This window comes from Triticum aestivum, chromosome 6D, assembly GCF_018294505.1.
Source record: "Triticum aestivum cultivar Chinese Spring chromosome 6D, IWGSC CS RefSeq v2.1, whole genome shotgun sequence".
Lineage (NCBI taxonomy): Eukaryota > Viridiplantae > Streptophyta > Magnoliopsida > Poales > Poaceae > Triticum > Triticum aestivum.
In genome coordinates this window covers 297,842,009-297,862,367 of record NC_057811.1, presented here as the reverse complement: position 1 = coordinate 297,862,367, position 20,359 = coordinate 297,842,009, and the positions used below count along the sequence as shown (strand labels likewise).

The 20,359-nt window shown below is 44.0% G+C and overlaps 2 protein-coding genes and 1 long non-coding RNA gene across 3 annotated transcripts; 1 reads left to right on the top strand and 2 right to left on the bottom strand.

Annotated features, from left to right (window-relative positions):
• The first annotated feature begins 1,167 nt into the window (after window positions 1–1,167).
• LOC123144751 (CMP-sialic acid transporter 5) lies at window positions 1,168–8,413 on the top strand. The gene is made up of 16 exons (XM_044563975.1): window positions 1,168–1,418; window positions 1,515–1,776; window positions 2,308–2,424; window positions 2,818–2,874; window positions 3,137–3,214; window positions 3,328–3,372; window positions 3,464–3,523; window positions 5,586–5,708; window positions 5,837–5,911; window positions 6,123–6,192; window positions 6,602–6,709; window positions 6,814–6,947; window positions 7,031–7,107; window positions 7,299–7,347; window positions 7,434–7,500; window positions 8,048–8,413. The coding sequence occupies exons 2-15, from the start codon at window positions 1,606–1,608 to the stop codon at window positions 7,482–7,484; spliced, it is 1,215 nt and encodes a 404-aa protein (XP_044419910.1). The 5' UTR covers window positions 1,168–1,418; window positions 1,515–1,605; the 3' UTR covers window positions 7,485–7,500; window positions 8,048–8,413.
• A 2,508-nt stretch (window positions 8,414–10,921) lies between these two features.
• On the bottom strand, window positions 10,922–13,355 carry LOC123141508 (uncharacterized). The gene is made up of 2 exons (XR_006470337.1): window positions 11,619–13,355; window positions 10,922–11,340 (listed from the first exon to the last, which is right to left on the bottom strand). It is a non-coding gene; the product is annotated as an uncharacterized lncRNA (long non-coding RNA).
• A 3,925-nt stretch (window positions 13,356–17,280) lies between these two features.
• Window positions 17,281–19,859, bottom strand: LOC123144750 (uncharacterized). Its single transcript, XM_044563974.1, has 4 exons — window positions 19,595–19,859; window positions 19,450–19,522; window positions 17,630–17,719; window positions 17,281–17,486 (listed from the first exon to the last, which is right to left on the bottom strand). Exons 1-4 carry the CDS (start codon window positions 19,754–19,756, stop codon window positions 17,422–17,424), a joined length of 390 nt encoding a protein of 129 aa, XP_044419909.1. The 5' UTR covers window positions 19,757–19,859; the 3' UTR covers window positions 17,281–17,421.
• Between the last annotated feature and the right edge of the window lie 500 nt (window positions 19,860–20,359).

The following is a 20,359-nucleotide window of genomic DNA, read 5'->3' as shown; positions in this document are numbered from 1 at the left end:
TTCAACGTATTTTGCCCTGAAAGTTTACACACATGTGTGTTATGCCTTCATGTATATCTGCGTTTTATTTCTTCAGAATTGTTTGAAACGTAAGAATATGATTTTTGATGAAATATGAATTTTGAACTTGAAGGCCTCATTGGAGGCCGAGCTCCAAAAGGGATTTCCGGAAATTGATACCACTATATTCGTTTTTGAAACTACTTACCGGTAATTATGATTTTGTATCGTATAACCTATGCATTCATGGATACATCAAATCGTTGTCTTAACAAAACCTAATACAACCTTTATATACGAGAATGGAGAGAGTAATACTTATATCACAACTTGATTTTTGGATTGTAAATTTGTCTCCGAAAGCCTTCCATAATAATATATTTTGTTCATCTTATTATCTATAGTTAGTATAAAAATCACGATCAAAGTTGTGTTTGTATGATGCAACATTGTCAAGGAAAGTAACCTTCTCAGCCCGAGCTAAAATGAGCTCGGGTGAACAGTGAGATCGAAAAAATTCAAAAGAAAAAAATCTGTTTTTTCTTGTGACAAACATTGATAAAAGTTATAAAAGCTTGTAAAATTTTATCATGAAATCACATCTGTGGAAGTCGTGGCAACTTTTTTTTATTTCATGACAAATCATTGCAAGCTCTTAGAACTTTTGTCAATGTTTGTCACAAAAGAATTTCAGATTTTTTTTATTTTTTCCTGTTTTGCTGTTCACCCAAGCTCATTTGAGCTCGGGCCAAGAAACTCCACATCCCATTGTCAAGTACTTTTATGGAGCTTTGTTATTGTTCTTTAAACGTTGTTGTAGGAAATATTTTATATTCATTTAATCCTTTCAAATTTTATTTTTCTTTTGTTTTGAGATGTTTAAGCTTTCTACTTTTTGTTCCTTTAGAGTATTCGTGGCACTGAAATCCACATGATTTTTTTTTCTAAAAAGAAAATCTTTGCTCTTGATGTATTACAACCTCTTGAAGTATTTTCTTATCGTATGATTAAAAATTCTTCGATCAAATGCTATACTAATTTCAAAACGGTATATATTTCAGAGATCTGCAAGTGAGCAAATCAAATCAAAAGATCCAAAAGGGCAGAAAACCAGCAGAGGAGGAAAAAACACAGTGATATGAGCAGTATATAAATACAGAGAAACACCCGCCCTGCTTTCGTGTCTCCCTTCTCTCGCCCCTCACACCTTTCTTCCCCACCGCTACTCCTGCCGGAATCCGTGATCCCGGCACGAGCATCTCACGCCCACTTCCCATCATCTCCCAGGATCCAGCCTCCGCGCGCTCGCCGGAGCCGGCAAGCTACAACCAAGCACGCGGTGCCCGATTCGTCGAGTGCGGCGGTGGCCAGGCCCAGATCTGCGAGATCGCCACCGACCACGCCCCGCCTCCTCCGAGGTACAGTGGACACGCCTTATCCTTCAGATCCGCTCTTCCTTCCAGTCATACCCGATGCGCCACTGTTGATTGGCTGAAACGGCGCGGTTGCTCTAGTAATGCTTCTGGGATCCCTCGGGCTCGGACGCCGGGAGTGCTGAGCGCCATCTAGTCGGCGGCGTGCTCCCGTGGTGGCGACTTGGGCGAGATGCAGCGAAACGGGGTGATGGAATGCACAGCGTGCCGCTCCCGGCTGGTGGCGCCGAGCCCGCGGAGCGTGTCCAGGGCGTACGACAAGCACCACAACAAGATAACGTCCAAGTTCCGCGCGCTCAAATTCCTCCTCGTCGTCGGCGACTGCATGCTCGTCGGCCTCCAGGTGTGTTTCTACCTCTCTGTAACGATAATCGAACTACTACGTTCTCATCAGCTCAATCCATCACGTGGTGCAAATACTTGTGAAATGGTATTTTGCCATGATCCGCGTCGAACAATTGTGAGGCAATGTCTGCATGCTTCAGTTAGTTGGCCCCTTCTTTAACGTTACATGCATCTATCTGGTAACAAGTACTCTCTCGTGTCAAAATATGAGGCTTATTTCACCAACAATTACTTTGTTAATATGTGGTTTATGTGACATAAAATTGATGCCGTTAGATTCGTATTAAAAAAGTACTTGCGATTTTGTATGGCGCAAACCATGTATCAATAGTAATTGTTGGTCAAAGCATTACCTTAATGAATGAAAATACACCGGGATAGAGGGACTAGTAAGTTACTTTCTTATGATTAGCTTTCTGTTAGAGATAATGGAAGTAAGTATATTTTCTTGCGAAAGATAATCCAAGTAAGTTGGAGAGCTGTGTTCATGATTAGGTTCCGTACTTTAATAATTTACTGTTGTCTGCAGCCCATCCTAGTGTTCATGTCAAAAGTAGATGGGAAGTTCCAGTTCAGCCCCATCAGTGTTAACTTTTTGACAGAGGTTGCAAAAGTTATCTTTGCTATCGTGATGCTAGTTATTCAGGTTTGTTCTTGGCTTCTTGCTCCAATGTTTTTCTATTGTGCATGTACGCCGATGATGTCACATGATGTTATACATGAAACACCATTTTTTACACTCATATCTTGTCTGGATGGTTCTGAATTTTATTTTGTGCTTGTTAGGCTCTTGCCTGTTTTTGACATATCTTGCATAACACATGTAATTATTCGGTTATTCCTGTAGCAAAAGTTCTTTACTCACCTATCACCATAGGCAAACTTTGTCACAGCACACTGTTTGGAAATTTGTGTACCAGTATATTTTTCATGGTGCATAATAGCTGCAAGCGACATATTAATTTGTTGATGGCTTCTCTATAGCTTATGCTCCTCACTTCTTATTCGCCTCTTTAATGTTGTTGTACTAATCTGACAGTCTCGAAAGCAAAAGGCTGGGGAAAAACCACTTCTGGCACGTTCAACCCTTATACAGGTGATGTATCTGGCCACATGATGATACAGTTTACGCCCCTTTTGTTGCTTGTGTTCATATCATTGCGTGTATGCTTTCGTTTTCAACGTTGAATCAATGCTTGGTATTTTTGTTCTATATAGTTTCATGTTGTTTTATATCTTATTACTTTTACCCCAATATTATGTTTCTATTTTCCCTATACCCACACTTAAAAATATTTTGTTTCACTCTTTTATCACATTCTTTTGTTATCTGATAATTCAATCATTTCTTTTTGTAGGCAGCCCGCAATAATGTACTCCTAGCTGTCCCTGCACTTCTATATGCCATCAACAATTACCTTAAATTTATCATGCAGGTAAGTTTCATTGGATTTAGAGGCAGAGTCTTGCAATTGTCATGAGTAAACATTTTTTGCCTTGTGAGATTGACGTACAGCTATACCTGACACATATTGAGCGTATCGTGCAGTTGTATTTCAATCCTTCAACTGTGAAAATGCTAAGCAACCTAAAGGTACACTTTTCTTGTCCTACTCAGATGTCATGCTTTAGTTGTATTGGTGTGTATGCATATATAACACCATTTGTGATCCAAACTTCTCTAGGTACTGGTCATAGCTGTTCTTCTGAAATTTATAATGAGAAGGAGGTTCTCTGTTATTCAGGTAAGGTTGACGTTTAAATCCTGTTGCAGTTATTTCTACAGTTTAGTTTTAGTTTGAGGATTGAGTTTACCAAACTGTTTTATGCTTTTAGATTATTTGTTACTACCATGTAACTGAAGAATTACTGGATTAGGCTCTACCTGCCTCATTTTACATGATTTATTACCCAATCATATTAGGAATATTAAGAAGCATTGATCAGGGTATTCTGAACTTACTAGAAATTGTTAGAACTAGTAGTATCAGTTACTAAGGCATCACCAAAGTGTCGTTTAGGCGTCGAGGCGGTCTTGGGTGGTGGTCATAGCCGTTTTGTGGCGTCCAAGGCATCGACAAGGCATGGTATAGTGTTGCCTGAGGCAAGGCAGGTGATGAGGATGCTTGTAGTGGGAGGATGGAAATAGAGAGCAGGTAAATCATTGAAGAGGGAAGTGAGATACATACATACAGTAGCTAAGGAAAAAAAGGGACCTGCAAACTCTTTGATTCAAAGGATTTTCATAGGATCTTTGGAGGATTAGAATCCTTAGGAATTTTTCCTACGTTGATCGTTTGATTCGTAGGATTGAATCCTGTAGGATTTTTTCCTAAGGATTCATTTGTACTACATTTTACAGGAATTCTAACATCCACTCCAACCTCTTGGAAGAAATCCTTTGTTTTTCCCGTGACACAATCAAACAAACTCACAAATCCTATAGGGATCCAATGGACATGCCATTCCAATCCTACGTTTTCTCTATTCCTGTGTTTTTGCAATCCTATGAATCAAATGCTGAAGCCACCTATCTGTTGTCTCCACTGGCTTGCTGCGCCGAGCCCTTGCCGCTGCCACCACATCTTGGCTCGTTACTTCTGCTCTGGCTGCAGATTGCCACTGCCGCTGATGTCACTGCATGTCGTAGTTGTCTTTGTCTCCGACGGTCTGATTATTGAGTTACAAGGTTGATGAGGAACAATAGAGAGAAGACAAAGAAAAAAATATAAGTCAAATCTGTTTGATTATTTCTAGATACTTCTACCCTAGTTTAGTATTTGTTTCTTTTCTTAACCCTAACTACTGTTTTCTAGAGTCTTCTAGCCATGAGTAGAATGTTGAATCTTAAGTAATGTTTTCTAGAGTGTTCTAGCTATAAGTAGAAGTTGAGATGTGAAGGCTTCCCAAAGCCCTGTAAATTAGGTCTTCACCTCTAGTTTGTAACCAGACTTATGTACCCCACTACCTATAATAGAACTTTGTGTTCGATCTAAGATCTTGGACTAGATCTTGTGCTCTATGAGTTTGTATTGAACTCCTGCTGCCATATTGGCCTATATTCGCCTCTAGAGTGATATCTAGGACAGCACGTTGAAGTAGTTCCTTCAACACTAGTGCTGTACACTTTGTAGCAGCAAGGTGGAGTTGTTCCTCCACATCCTTGTGCTGCTTCAGAGGTTGAACTTCAGGCACCATGGCTTGTATCCCCCTCCTTTCACCTGCTTCCCTTGTTCTTGCAGCTGCATTTTACAGCTGGCTCTTCAGGCCACAGAGCAGGGTTGAGGTGGATTACGCTGTTGGGCTATGATTGCCATTTCAACCTTGCCTTTTTCATCCGGGACACCATTTTATCATCTAATTTTTACTGTACAAGATAGGAATGTCATGCCTTCGGTGCCTAGTAGGTGCTATAGTGACCAGTCAAAGCTATTTACAAGAAAGGATTTTTCATCCCAAATTCCTTTGACAAAGTTAGCAGTGGAAAGCTCTGCTAACCGTTTCAGCTTCAGCCTCCTTTGGTAGTTGTGCATATCCCAAATAAATTAGCAGAAATATTGGCTAGGTACAGGCTATGCCTTGCCATGTTCCCTCAGCACGATAGCCATGGTTATGTGGTTGATTTATTGGCTAAACCCATGCATTTCTTACAAATGGTTGGGAAATGAGGAGTGATAGTGGAATTTTCATATATCTAAGCATATCTGAGCATAATGACTAAGGAGAAGGTACATGGAAAGTGCCATAAAAGTTCTGACTCTCAGCAATGTTAACTTCTCCCTTGCTTCTTGTTTCAAATGTTGGCAGTGGGAAGCTCTTGCTCTATTACTTATTGGGATCAGCATCAATCAACTTCGAACTGCACCTGCGGGCGATACGGCATTCGGTCTTCCTATCACTGCTATCGCATACATCTATACACTGATTTTTGTAAGTTGCTGTCAGGGCCATCTGGTTCTTTAGTTTTTTCCTTTGTTCTTTCACTTGTTTTTATAAGCTGTCGCAACAGGCAGCGAGCTTAAAGTTGCTGTGTATTCAGTTGAAACTGTGAATTGTAGGTAACTGTTCCATCACTAGCTTCTGTCTACAACGAGTATGCAATGAAAAGTCAAGATACTAGTATTTATCTTCAGGTACTTCCTTAAATTTGACTATAATCTGTTCAAAATTATTAGGGAGTAACTGCCATATTTTTTAATTCTATCGAACTATACGGTTATTTTATGGTATTTCTCTTTTACTTTTCCAAATTCCTGTCGTAAGGCATGGGCTCATTCTTGTCTCCATCTCTGTGATTGTTTTGCCCTTTTATCTAATTGGATGTTCTTTTGATGTACTTCACAGAATTTATTTCTGTATGGATATGGTGCAATATTCAACTTCCTCGGCATCCTTGGGACGGCCTTATTCCAAGGTATGCACCTTTGTTGAATGCCCAGTATTTTTATGCTAGGTGGATAGTAAGTACTTCACGTTATACGGGCAGAAAGTTTGTATTATATTATCATCCTTAGTGCTTTCTTAGTTGTGCAATCCAGGGATGGGAGTCGGGTATTACTTATTCTTATGAGCTGTTAAAACGAAGGAGTGATTTCCTGGTTGGTTCAGAATTTGAAATATGATTATTTTTTACTAAACCTTGAGGCCAGATATGAGCATTTATCTCTAGTTGTTTATCCAATGACCACTGTCAGATCCCAGAACAAAAAGGATAGCCATGTTCTTTTTTGTCCTGTCATGTGCAAAGCATCTGTTCATGAAATGTCATAATGCTACTTAAGTGTTGGTGCAGCACATGTTTCTGATGTAATGTCTTCTTACAGGGCCCGAGAATTTTAATATCCTTCAAGGGCATTCAAGGGCTACGATGTTTCTCATATGTAACAATGCTGCGCAAGGCATTCTTTCTTCATTCTTCTTCAAGTATGCAGGTAAATGTTCTACCTTCCAGTCTTTCTTTTGTACATTGTGTTTGTTCTTATCTATTTCTTCCACAATTCTCCTCATTAAATTATCAATTGAAATTATCCTGCAGATACAATTTTGAAGAAGTATTCCTCAACTGTTGCCACAATTTTTACTGGTCTAGCTTCTGCTGCTTTTCTGGGACATACCTTGACTATTAACTTTCTCCTGGGCATATCAGTGGTGTTTATTTCAATGCATCAGGTATCCTTACCCATTTCTTAACTTCAGTTTTATTTAGCCAACCTTCTTCCTCTTCCATTTGTGTAACTTCTATTTGTTCTCAGTTCTTCTCACCTATAGCTAAAGTCAAAGACGACAAACCAGGTGAATTATTGGAGTTGCAAGATACACAGAATCATCGGTAAGTTCATATCCTTTAAAATGGTCAGATTATGAATTTTGATCAGTTTGTTTGACTTGTTTTATAGTGAATCCTTGATTCCTTGATTACTTTGATACACACACACATGAATAATTACTTATGCTGTTATGATCATAAACTGATTTCCAAGTATTTTTTTGACTCGTATGATGATGCCTATTACATCACAGGTCATCTGATTCTTCTTTTGTAAATATGACTGCTGGTGCTGCTGAGGACGTAAGCTACTTTTCTTGCTTCAAGAATAATAGAAACATCATTTACATTGCGGACACTCACATTTTAAGTTGCTCATGTCATTTCAGGCTAGCCATCAGCTTGGAACTGATGAGAGGCAACAACTGTTGCCAATTTGAAACGTATATTTTGTAGGTATGAATGGCTTACCTTATCCAGAATTTCTATAAGAATGTTTGCTCATGTTACATGCCTTGCTTTCTCTAGTAAGTAGAACAAGAATGCATTTAACATATCTTTTCTGTCCATATGGGTACGCTCATGATATTTGAATTAGGAACCAAATTCTAAATTAATAAGCATACGTCTCTGCGCCTACAAACTTATGGGTATGTATCTATAATAGCTGTATTATTTGAGGAAACTATGTGCAGACATGTGTATGATAAAAGAAATAGTGGTATCAAACAGGAGTTGCATGATCCAAACAGAAATTCTCATTGTTTCGGATAATAGGTTTCAAGATTAAAACGATATGTGTAGTTGTACATATAAGCCACACTTGGTTTGATGTGGGCCCCACAATTATATTTACGTTTCGAATGAAGGAAATCATAGAAGTAACTTGAGCCTGCGTAGGTTCTATCTGTAACTCACCAATCCAGAATTAAGTTTGTGAAGAAGCCAGGTTGCTAAGAATACTAACTAGCTCACTGCCTTTAAACTCCTTGTATTTCTGCAGGTAGGATAGAAGACGACTTTTTTCCAGGTGGTTCCAACAGTTGGGGGACAGCAGATTTTGTGTAGTGCTGCGAGTGAAATAAACTACTGTACACTGTAAAGGCAAAGACAGAAGTTACAAATGTGTTGCCCTTTTCCATTTCATTCTTTTGGGGGGGGGGGGGGGGGGGGGGTGCGTGGCCAGGTGGCGCATGATAACTTGGATAGTAAGCATATATTATCTCCACAGGAAGTCCCCAATACGATACACATAGAAATTCATTTTTCCCTGGAGCCTGTTGCGTACAGTCGAACAGTATACTGAGGTATTCTTTTGTACGGAATTTTTGAGCTACCGATCATTATAACAATTCGTTTTTACTTGGTTCTTCTGGTGCTTATGGTGCCGTCTGAATCCTTTTTTTTGTTGCGTTGTAAGAGGTTGAAGTCGATCTTCGTAAAATAGCACTGTTTCATGTTTGAACCTAAGAACTGTTGTTGCTGAGGAGGACAGGAAGACAGAATTACTCCCTCCTATCCATATTAATTGTTGCTGATTTAATACAAAATATTAGTTGTCGCTGTTTTACAAGTGGTTCTCAATCTAGGACTTGTCTTCTGTGCTTTGGATGGCTTTGCTTTAATGTCAGTAGCCAAAAGTCCCTCTTTCAGATTATGAACCCAACCTTGAAAATAAGGTGCAGTTTGTTTGAAGATTTTTTCATTTTTAGTAGACCAAATGCTCCAGCAGCCCATTAAGATGATATCCAGTGCAATTTCTCTAGGAAGCACAACCATAGATAAGCAGATTTCATCATAGAAGGAAACGCCTCTGGTCTGGGAAGGAATTGTTGAGAATAGCAACTTGTATTATTTAGGAGGCCAAAGCCAACCATATATATACATACATGAGGATGCCAAAAGGCTACAGGAGAATGCCAAGAGACTGAATACAAAAGGCCAAAAGACATCACTAACACCCCCTCTCAAACTCATGGTGGATCCACAACACTGAGTTTGGAAAGGTGAAATCCATGTTGCGCTCTAGTCTGGGCCTTCGTGAAGAAGTCTGCTAGCTTTAACTCAGAAGGCACATACTGAAGAGCAACAACATGATCCTGCACAGCAGCGCGCACATAAGAAGCATCAATGCCAATATGCTTGGTAAGCTCATGCTTCACAGGATCCCGTGCAATACTGATAGCACCAGCACTATCTGACAAGATGGTGGTAGGTGTAGTAACAGAAACACCAAAATCCTCCGGTAACCATCTTAACCAAGTCACCTCTGCCGTCAGAAGAGACATAGCTCGCAACTCAGCCTCTGCACTCGAATGGGAAACTGTAGTCTGTTTCTTTGCCTTCCAGGCAATGAGAGAACAACCAAGAAAAACACAGTAAGCAGAAAGTGAATGGCGATCCGTAGGATCACTAGCCCACGTAGCATCCGAATAGGCCGGGTGGTGGCTGCATATAAACCTCCTCACGCAACTCATCATTAAGAAAGGCATTCTTAACATCAAGCTGAGAGACAGACCAATGGCGAATAGAAGCCATAGCGAGACGTGTGCGTATAGTGGTCATATGGGCTACAGGAGCAAAAGTCTCATCGTAATCACGACCATGCTCCTGCTGAAAGCCACGAGCCACAAGACGAGCTTTGTAACGCTCAAGAGAACCATCAGAGCGAGTCTTAACTTTGTAGACCCACTTACAAGTGATGGGACGAACACCGGAAGGAAGAGAAACATGATCCCACGTGCCGGTGCGCTCAAGAGCAGCAAGCTCCTCTGCCATCGCAAACTGCCATTCAGGATGAACAATAGCATCGCGATAAGAGGTAGGCTCAAGTACAGCCGAAATACCATATCGACTAGGAGAATAGCGGTCAGGGGGAGGGCGAGGCCGAGCCCGAAGACCATAAGTCGGCTAGGATGAGGAGGACGACGCACCAGAAGTAGATGGCACGTCAATAGATTTATCCACAACACGTGGACGACGAGTATAATGGAAAGGAAAGGAGGGAAGAGGTGGAATCACTGGAGGTTGGGACGAGGAATGTATCAATGATGAAGGTGGAGAAGGGGAAGGTATCGGTGATGAAGGTGGAGAAGGAGAAGATATCGGTGATGAAGGTGGAGAGTCATGCGATGAGGGAGGAGAGGAAACTGTAGGAGAGGATGGCGTAGGATCTGCAACAGCAGGACAATGAATAGGAATACTAGGCACAGAGGGAGGTTTTTCAGGAAACGCGAGAAAAGAGATATCCTCTACTGAAAAAGTCGAGGAGGATGGTCGCGGGTAGAATGAACGAGACTCATCAAAAGTCACGTCCCGAGAAATACGCATCCGACGACCAACTGGATCCCAACAGCGATAACCCTTATGCTCATCACTGTAGCCTAGAAAAACACACTCGACTGACTGAGCGGTCAGTTTGGTGCGTTCTCGTGGGGCCAGGAGAACATAGCAAACACAACCAAACAACCTAAGTGCCGAATAATCGGGAGAATGATCAAAAAGATGCTCAAAAGGAATACCACCCTGCAGAGCAGATGAAGGTTGAATGTTTATGAGATATGTGGCCGTAGAGACAGCCTCAGCCCAAAAATGAGGCGGAAGAGAGGCGGCAATCATCATCGCACGAGCTGTCTCAAGAAGGTGACGATGTTTGCGCTCAGCCACGCCATTCTGAGCGTGAGCACCAGGACAAGAGAACTGGGCAATAGTACCCTGCTCGGCAAGAAAACCACGCAACATTTTAGAGATATACTCGCCAGCAGAATCAGCACGGAACACACGGATAGGTGTAGAGAACTGAGTGTGAACCATGGCAGCAAAACGCTTATAAATAGTGAGAACCTCACTACGAGAAGACATAAAGTAAAGCCAAGTGTAGCGGGAGAAATCATCTATAAAAATAATATAGTATCGATGACCCCCTTTGGAAGCGAAGGGAGCCGGGCCCCATACATCTGAATGTACTAAATCAAAAGGGCGCTGAGACACCGACTCACTAGTAGGATAAGGTAACTGAATCTGTTTACCCAACCTACAACCCTGACAGTGTAAGGAGACATCTCCTGAGACAGGCCCCAGAAGACCACGACGAACTAAAGATGATAGTCGAGAACCACAAAGGTGACCAAGTCGATGATGCCACTGCTGGAAGGAGCTGACAGCTGAAATGGCGAAAGCAGATGTACTGGCGGGTGTGGTGGCAACGGAAGGAACATGAAGCCAGTCTAACTCCCAAAGTCCCTGAGAATCACGGCGGCGAGGGCCAGCTCCAACCAGAGCCTTCGTCTGACGATCCTGGATTGTGCAAGAATCAACATCAAGAATGACACGACAACCATAATCAGTAAGCTGACTCGCGGAAAATAGATTCATGGTAAGGCGAGGAACATGAGAAACATCTAAAACATAAAAGGAAGAAGTGGAAAGAGTCCCTCGACTAGCCACAGGAAGAGAAGTACCATCTGCTGTAAGAACATTAATAGGAAGATCAAGAGATCTAAGAGAGGACAAGATAGAAAAATCGGAAGACATATGAAATGAAGCTCCAGAATCCAGAACCCATTGGGATGTACCTGACTGTGTAGATGGTGTCCGCTCAGCACTAGAAGCACCAGTCACAGAGCCTGCAGTACCCGTCGAAGAACCTGAAGCGGCAAGTAGACGCTTAAGCTTCACAATATCCTGCTCAGTCAAGGAGACAGTAGATGACGTCGATGAAGAAGCACGAGTCCTAGAAGAAGAATTGCGCTCCCTGTTACGCATATCACGCTTCTTCTTGAAGCAATCAGACTCGGGATGACCATCCCTGTTGCAGTAGCTGCAATGAGTACGAGGACGAGAGCGACCCTCATGAGAGCGACCCTCACTACTAGGAGTGGGCAGTAGCGGTGGGGCATTGGAGCGAGAAATCACTGGTGGAGCAGCAGTTCAAGCAGCAAACACAGAGGGAACCTGAAGCAACCCAGCACCACGGAGCCGAGTCTCCTCAGCACGAAGCTCAGCAAGTACCTCAGAAATAGGAACACGACCGCGAGCAAACAACTGAGCACATCGAGGCTCAAACTCTCCACGGAGCCGCGACAAAAACTCATAGACACGCTGAAACTCCAAGTCGGACCTCACAGTCTGGCAACACGCACAAGTGCCACAAACAGCAGTGCGAAGGTTGTCAAGCTGGCGCCAGATAGCAAGAACTTTGAGTGTAGAACTCATCAATAGTGGAGTCTCCCTGCTGAAGAGCATGCTCCTGACGTACCACAGACAAGTAGAGAGCATCACCAGAGGGCTGATAGCGCTGACGAAGATGAGTCCACATCTCAAACACAGTACTGAGGCCCATAAACTCAGATGCAAACTGTGGTAAAACACTGGAAGTGAGGACAGCCGCAGCACGAGCATCATCATCACACCACTGAGTATAAGCAGTCAGATCGTCACGATAAATGGAAAGAGCATCCGAATAAACCGCGACCTGCTGGTCAGAAGCAACGACCGCATCATCAGCAACAACCCGGGCTGCAGCCCTATCATCATCAGAAGCATCTGCGCCAAGATCCGGTGGAAGTGGCGGTGGAATAGGAGCCACAGGAGGAACTGGACGCTGAGGACAAGGAACCTCGCCAGAAAGAACTCCCCATAAACGAAGGCCACGCATGTGAATGCGCATAAAGGCAGCAAACTCAGCATAGTTAGCACCATCAAAGATCACCAGACAGCGTGGAACGGCGACATAGCCCAATGATGTCGAAGACATGATGCTCCTCCTCTGTCTTTTTTTGGGTATATAATCAATCCACGTAGACGAAAGTCAATCACGCAGAAAACAGTGGCAGCGACCCGACCAGGGAGACAAAAGGCCCACGGCAGAGGTCGAACCTCGAGCAGCAGGGGACCTCGATCAGTCGGGCTTCGCGACTGGTGGGTGGAGACGACGACCCGCGTCAGGACCACCAGCTCGGCAGGGAGCCACAAGCGAGGCAGGACGGGCCGTCGGCAGCGACGAGTGGAAGGGGCCGGTGGTGGGTAGCAGCCGGAGTCGGAGGGACGCCGGGCGGCCGCGGACGGGGGCGCCGGGCGGCTGAAGCCGGAGGGGCGCCGGCGGCCGCGGACGAAGGGGCGCTGGGCGGCCGAAGCTGGAGGGCGTCAGGCGGCCGCGGACGGAGGAGCGACGGGCGGCCGGAAGGGCAGCGGCGCGGATGGGGCGAGCAATAGGAGACGACCTTGGAGGAGGAACGAGCGGCTGGATCGATCGGGACCAAGGCCGATGGGATCCAACACACAGCTGTGAAAACACTGGATTCCACACAGCAGCTGGATGTGAAGCTCCGGTAGCTGGAGATGAACGTAGGCAACAGCAGAATCACGGGCCGATAGAAAACAAAGCAACGGCGGGCGTGTAGGAGATTGGATCGGGAGAGCACGAGTTGCGCGTGCGAAAAAAATACCTAGAGCTCTAATACCATGTTGAGAATAGCAACTTGTATTATTTAAGAGGCCAAAGCCGACCATATATACACATACATGAGGATGCTAAAAGGCTACAGGAGAATGCCAAGAAACTGAATACAAAAGGCCAAAAGACATCACTAACAGGAATAATGTGACTCCATCTGTCAGCAAATGGACGGTCCCAAAAGAGGTGCAAAAGGATTTTCTTCATGTGCTCATTACACAGAACACAATTATAGTTGTACTCCCTCCATTCCCAAATATAAGTCTTTTTAGATATTTGAACAAGTGACTACATACGAAGCAAAATGAGTGAATCTATACTCTAAAATATGTCTATATACATCCATATGTTATAGTCCATTTGAAATATCTAAAAAGACTTATATTTAGGAACGGAGGGAGTAAGAAACATGGTTTTCCTTCAAAAGTCTTCCTCTGCTCCTAAGCTCAAATGAGCTTGAGATAAACAGTAAAATGATAAAAAAAGAAGACAAATTCAAAAAAATCTGAAATTTTTTGTGCAAACATTGACAAAAGTTTTATGTGCTCACAAAATTTCATGTTGAAAAGACATTTTTAGAAGTTGTGAAAAATAAATAAAATGAGCACTCCAAAATGCTTTTGAAAATAACATTTTGGAACATCAGTTTTGTTTCTTTTTGCCACGACTTTCAAAAATGTGATTTCAAGATAAAATTTTGTGAGCACGTAAAACTTTTGTCAATGTCTACACCTTTGAATTTTACTGTTCACCGAAACTTATTTAAGCTCGGGCTCAGAAACTCTATTTCCGGTTTTTCTTTTCAGAAGATTCCTGAAGCCAGAAGATCTATGCATCAGCCGAGAAGAACACTTCCAAAGTTCTAAGACCAATCATGATTTTATACATCTTCATAGAAGAATAAACACTAGAATTTCGGGGTAGGCCCACTTAGGCCAATTCCAACGCGTAACCATAAACGGACGTCTATTTTGTCCGGATTCTATCCGTTTAGGTCAGCCGTGGGCATGTTGTCCTGCCGGGCTTGTCCAAATGTGGCTGTTGTGCCCAACCGACTCGTCCATCCGCCAGAATCATTGCTACAAAAATAAAAACTAAAATTAGGACTCGCGGCTATAGTCATGCCAGCACCCATAGTTCATGTCGGCTAGAGTGCCAGCCTACAAAAAAACGCCTTGAGTTCATGCTGGCACACTTGCCAACGCTCAAAAAAGACCATTCGCGGGCCCTAGTTCAGGCTGGCACACAAGCGGGCATGCAACATGATGGCGCTCTCGGCCATAGCTCAATCATCAAGCTCGAGCAATTCTTTTTGCTTCTTCTCGAACCATGGCCTTCTCCTCGGGGACACCTTGCTCAAGTCCACCTTCATGATCTCCATCTCCTTCGCCATGAAAGCGAGCGCCACACTCTTTTGCTTTGGTCTTCGCTTTGGTCGCTTCAATCTCGAGCTTCTTCGTTTGGACATCCTCTTCCATCTCGAGCTTCTTCGTGTGGACGTTCGCGGCGACTCTACCTGAATGGTCGGTGTGGGGTGACTGAATCCTAGGAGGAGAAGGGCCTGTCGCGTGGCCTTGGTGACGATGGCCTCGTTCTCCTGGGCGGAGGCCTTCTATTGCATGGCAGCGACCTTCCTCTTGGCATCTCTGGCCCTCCAGCCGGCCCTCTTCGCTGATTCTTGGGAAAGTTCCTTCGGCGTGAGCACCTTCTTGGGCTTCTTCTTCTTCAGGCACACGGGGCAGGCGGCAGTGGTGGCCGGGATGGCGTCGGCGGCAGGGCCATGGCGGGTGGCGGAAGGGCGGGGATGGTTTTTGGGAGGGAATGGGGAAAATGGGGAGGAAGTGCTCCTGACGGGCGGGCCAAGGGGAGGACAAGGGCGGGTGTCCCGCACTCCGCAACCTGTCCGTTTCGACGCAAACCGTACCCAAATTTGGGCCTGAAATGTGTCGCGGACGAATGAAAAACAGACACCCGTCCATTTGCATCCGCGTGTTGGGCTGCGCTTCTATCCGTTTCAACCCAAATGGACAGGGACAGACCAAATGCGGTCGCGCATTGGATTTACCCTTATCCATACCATCGCCATCTCGTTGAGTTCTGTCCTGAATGGTAGTGGTCAGAAAAATGAATTGCCGATGAACTTGAGTGATATAGTCCTATGAAACAAGTCTTCCAGGTTTTCCAAAGCCAAAACTGCTGAAGAGAAATCTCAATGTTATTGCAAAAGGAGTGAAGATAAGGTATGCATCCTGAAGCCTTTGGTCAAGCCATTATCAGTCCCAAAAAAGGTGGAATTGCCACAACTAGGTGCACATATAGCATGCTCTTTGTAGATAGGCAACGATTTGAGAACAACTTTCCACCAAAAGGAACCCAAAGCTTTGTTACTAGGAAGACAATTTGGGTAGTAGGTTTCCACATAATGTTGACCCAAGGGGTGTCCACTCCGTTGAAGAACTTGTGCAAATATTTCATCAGAAGAGCTTGATTGTGAATGGTGATATCTAAAATACCAAGTCCCCCATGGGATTTAGGCAAACAAGCTTTATCCCAAGAAATCAGAGTCGCTTCTTTCTCCTCAGATCCATAGGACAACAGGGTGGCACGACCACTTAATCTAGTCTTAATCCTTTTAAGCATAGGCACAAAGTCTTCAATTCTTGGTTTAGAGAGGCTCAAATTAAGTCCCAGGTATGTGTGCGCTCCAGCGCCGCCGAGCCCTCAGATGCGGACGAGAGGCCGAGACGATCAATCTCTCGCCTACCTAACGAGAGGAACCAGCCGAGGACTGCGGGCTGGAAGCCGTGCCTCACCAACCGCAGCCAGGGGTGGCCGCCGTTGTCGGAGTGATAGGCGGCGGGGAGAAGGGGGTTGACACTGGTGCCCGAGTGGCTCTCGGCAAGAGCAGGGCTCGAAGGGGATGGGTCACGGGGAAAGGATTACCAAGTACTGTATCACCTTCCACGCATCACACAACTCATCTTTTATCACCAAGTACCTTGCCACCGTGCTTAATCTATAAAACAACAAGAAGAGCAATAGAAAATAATAGTCTCAAAGGCATTTGACCGAACACCTACGGGCGTGGCGTCTGCCATGGACGTCATTGTAGGGGGCGGACAGTACCTAGCTACGGACGGATCCTATGCGGACGACAGCATAGCCCAAGGCGGGCAAGCGCGTGGGTGAGGGTTGACGTCCAACAAGCCTGGGTGGCAGCCAAAGAGGTACAATGACGACGTCGAACAAAGAGGATGCGGATACAAAGCTAAGGGGAGCAGAAGAAGAGTGGAAGAAAAGTGGCCAAGGCGGGCAAGCGCGTGGGTGAGGGTTGACGTCCAACAAGCCTGGGTGGCAGCCAAAGAGGTACAATGACGGCGTCGAACAAAGAGGATGCGGATACAAAGCTAAGGGGAGCAGAAGAAGAGTGGAAGAAAAGTGGCCCAGTAGGGGATTTCAGTTGGCTCAGGACGTCGGAGTCCTACGTACGTGGCGTAGGTCCGGACACCCACAAACCTCTGAACGTATGCGGCTTTTTGAGGGTCAGTGTTGGAGATGCCCTTAACTTGTGTGCCTAAGTTGCGGCGTTGAGTAAAACAAGACTTCAATTCCGTTAGCGGTTTGCAGTCATCGTAGTAGCCATATCTGAAATATAGAGTAGAGTATGCAACATTGATCTCCAATTCAGTTGGAGCCGACAAACCACAGCAGACACAACGAGGCGGGCAATTTAGCTGAGCCCAATTCAAACCAAACCAGAACAAGATATTGACAAAATGGTATCAGGAAGAAAACCGTGCATTCAACTACTTCAAAAGACGTCTGAATTCCATACACCAAGTTAATGCACAAGCTCTAGTACTGCTAGCCCTTGCTTGTGCCCCATAAACTTTCGTATTACAATACTGCTTCACTCTTAACAGTCACTCTACCATGGCATCAGCTTTTTCCTTCGTTGGCGGCTTCACATTTTTGGCTTTCTTTCTACCTGTGGAATGAAGCTCACAGTGAATCTTTCAACCAGACAAACTCAGAATAGGAGTAAACTTCTCAGTTAATTCAAAGATAGAAAATGGGAGCAACATATCGGTGTTTGATGTATCAAGTTACTTGAATATCAGAATAACTAACCTTTGCCTTTCAATCTTTTGATCTGTATTCTTGAGTTTTTCTTCACATTAAACTTCATCTGAGACTTATCCTTTGCAGTTTCCGAAGATGCTGTATGTTAAAGTACAAAGGTAAGCAATAGCACTGCAATGATGAGCGACGCGCACGCGCACGCACAAATAAGTGATGGCAACAAATATATGCAGAAATGACATCAAACAACACACTGAAACATTTAACCAGAAATAGATAAATGGAAGACAACATAGTTCCCTCCATAAGCAGCAGAGAGAATTAGGTCCATCGGCACTCATGGTTGGTCATGAACGCGCCCCAGTGCAAAACAAATATATCATTATGTTGTAAAATCAAGGACATAATACAAAATAATAAGGGGCACGAGTGGCACATATAAATAGTCCTGTCCAAGCTACTTTCTCAAAATGTACACTGTTTTTTTGCTTTTACAATCATTTATCATAATATACTAGAAACACAACTACACATGTAATTGAAATACTACTACAGGAATAGCAATACTGGATGCTTTATTTACTATTTTTTTCATCTCATGATAATCCACGGCAATGCCATGGCCTTAGTTTGGTGTGGCAATTTTCTAAACATGACTGTTTTTGTTTAAACTACCTCAATGGGTACCAAGCATAAATGCCACTTCTCAAATGGTTACCATGGCTTGGTAACTATAGCATTCAACAATATAGAGTTATGACACTGATTCTTGTTTCTTCTTGGTTAAGTAGAGTTATCACTAGGCAAACTAGCTAGCTGGACTAAACTAGTCGGAACTTACGAGAAGGTTATGCAGCCCTACCATCACAAAAATCTATCAAGAGCAAAATACGAGTCTTTCTTCACAAATGAAGAATACAATCTTTAGCAGAGAAAAGGAACCTAGGAACTAGAATAAAGTAGACGATGCCATTGAAGCTGTAAAGAAGCGAGGTAAATGACACTCCATAATTACATATGACCTTTATCACTACCATCTGGGCACCAGCGTAAATTCAATTAGTATAAAATACAGATGGGTACCATCAGTCCATCACTAGTTCTTTTTTTTTGTGTGGCAGACATCTTCATACTGAAGCATACCTTGCTTTTCTTATAGCTCAGAGAATCAAAACAGATATGCATATATACCGAGCATAATTCAAGAAGCTGGATAAATCAATATCGTTTTGAAACATGTTTCATCATGATAAAATAGAATGCAACCAAGAAACAAACATTTCAACACCAAGCAAACCTAGGGAACAAACTCAGAATGTGTCACCCTGAGCCTTAGCATCCTATCTGCAACACCAAATTTAACTGGTAGCTAACTCTTCAACCTACGTGTACCATTAATTTATGCCACTAGTAGACTGACAACAAATAGAATCATTTTACAATAAGGTAACACTCTAAGTTATGCTTCGATCACCATTATATCATACCAGTGTAATCAGTAATCAGAGCTTAAAAAGTCGAGATGAACATTACAGACAACATCAATGCGAGCATCAGCAACATCTCCAATGTTACGATTACCATGAATGGTTCAACTGAACCTAAAAGAAACGCACAACACATGACTCGCGAACAAATTCCATATATAACTTAAATAATGGACGACCTCACGACCATGTGGCAACACAATGCAAAAGCACTACGACCAAGGGAATGCAACACATCTAGAGCAAATGGGCAATGCTCCCGAATCACTAGTAAACCAAATTCTGGTGCAAATTACGCAAGTACCTACCTACTGACAAATAAACAAACTGGCTAATCTCCTCCATTCGGCTCAAAACAATCAAGCAAACCGAGAGCTGTACCTTCAGCAGACACCATGTCGACGTCGCCCATGTTGTTCTCCAGCGCCTTAACCATCGCAGCCTCCTTCTGATCCTGCACCAAACAAGCATCAGAGAGTCGTCAGGGAAATCAGTAGGAGGGGAGGCGGAAGGGGATAGAACCTACCCGGTTGAGGCGGCGCAGGAGCTTGCGCTTGCGCTTGCCAGATATGGCGATGGGCGCGTTGTGGTGCTTGAGCTTGCCGGAGTTGGGATCCCCATGGGCGCGGCGCTTGCGGTCATGGCTGGACTCGCGCTTGCTCTTCTGCACCACGTTGTACTTGGCCATGGCGGCGGGTGGGTCTCGGCCGCCGCGGAAGAGGAGGAGAGGAGAGGAAGCCGACCGAACCCTTCCGCCCCGGCCTTTAACCCTTCTCTACTGCCTGGAGATTCGCGCAGGCACACGTGTCTGCTCGGCCGCTTGAAGATTCGTGCCACTAGGGCATGCCTGCCCAGAGCTACATCTTTTTTTCTTCTTCTTCTTCTTCTTTCTTTTTTTTTGCGAGGGTGCTACTTGTGACCTCGAACTTTCTGCGGTATACAGACCAATAGTTGGAGGCCTTGTTCGGTTTGGAGGATTTTCTCAAAAAACTTGAGAATAGGATTTCAGAGGAAATTTTTCTTTAAGTGCATTCGATTGGTAGGAAACGGGTATAGGAATTTCTTAGGAATACCACTCATTTTTTATATTTTTTGAGAAAACTGCACATTCATTCAAACCTCATTTTTTGCGTAGGAGCGAGATATGGCAAGTGCCATCCTGTAACATTCATATACTACCTCTAGTTTTTTTGTTTTAATTCCTCCAGACCGAATGAGCCCGGAGTGATCCGTCCGTTCCGTTGTTATATTCGGATTTGTTGTCTGGCTTCGGATTTGGGGGCGATCAAGA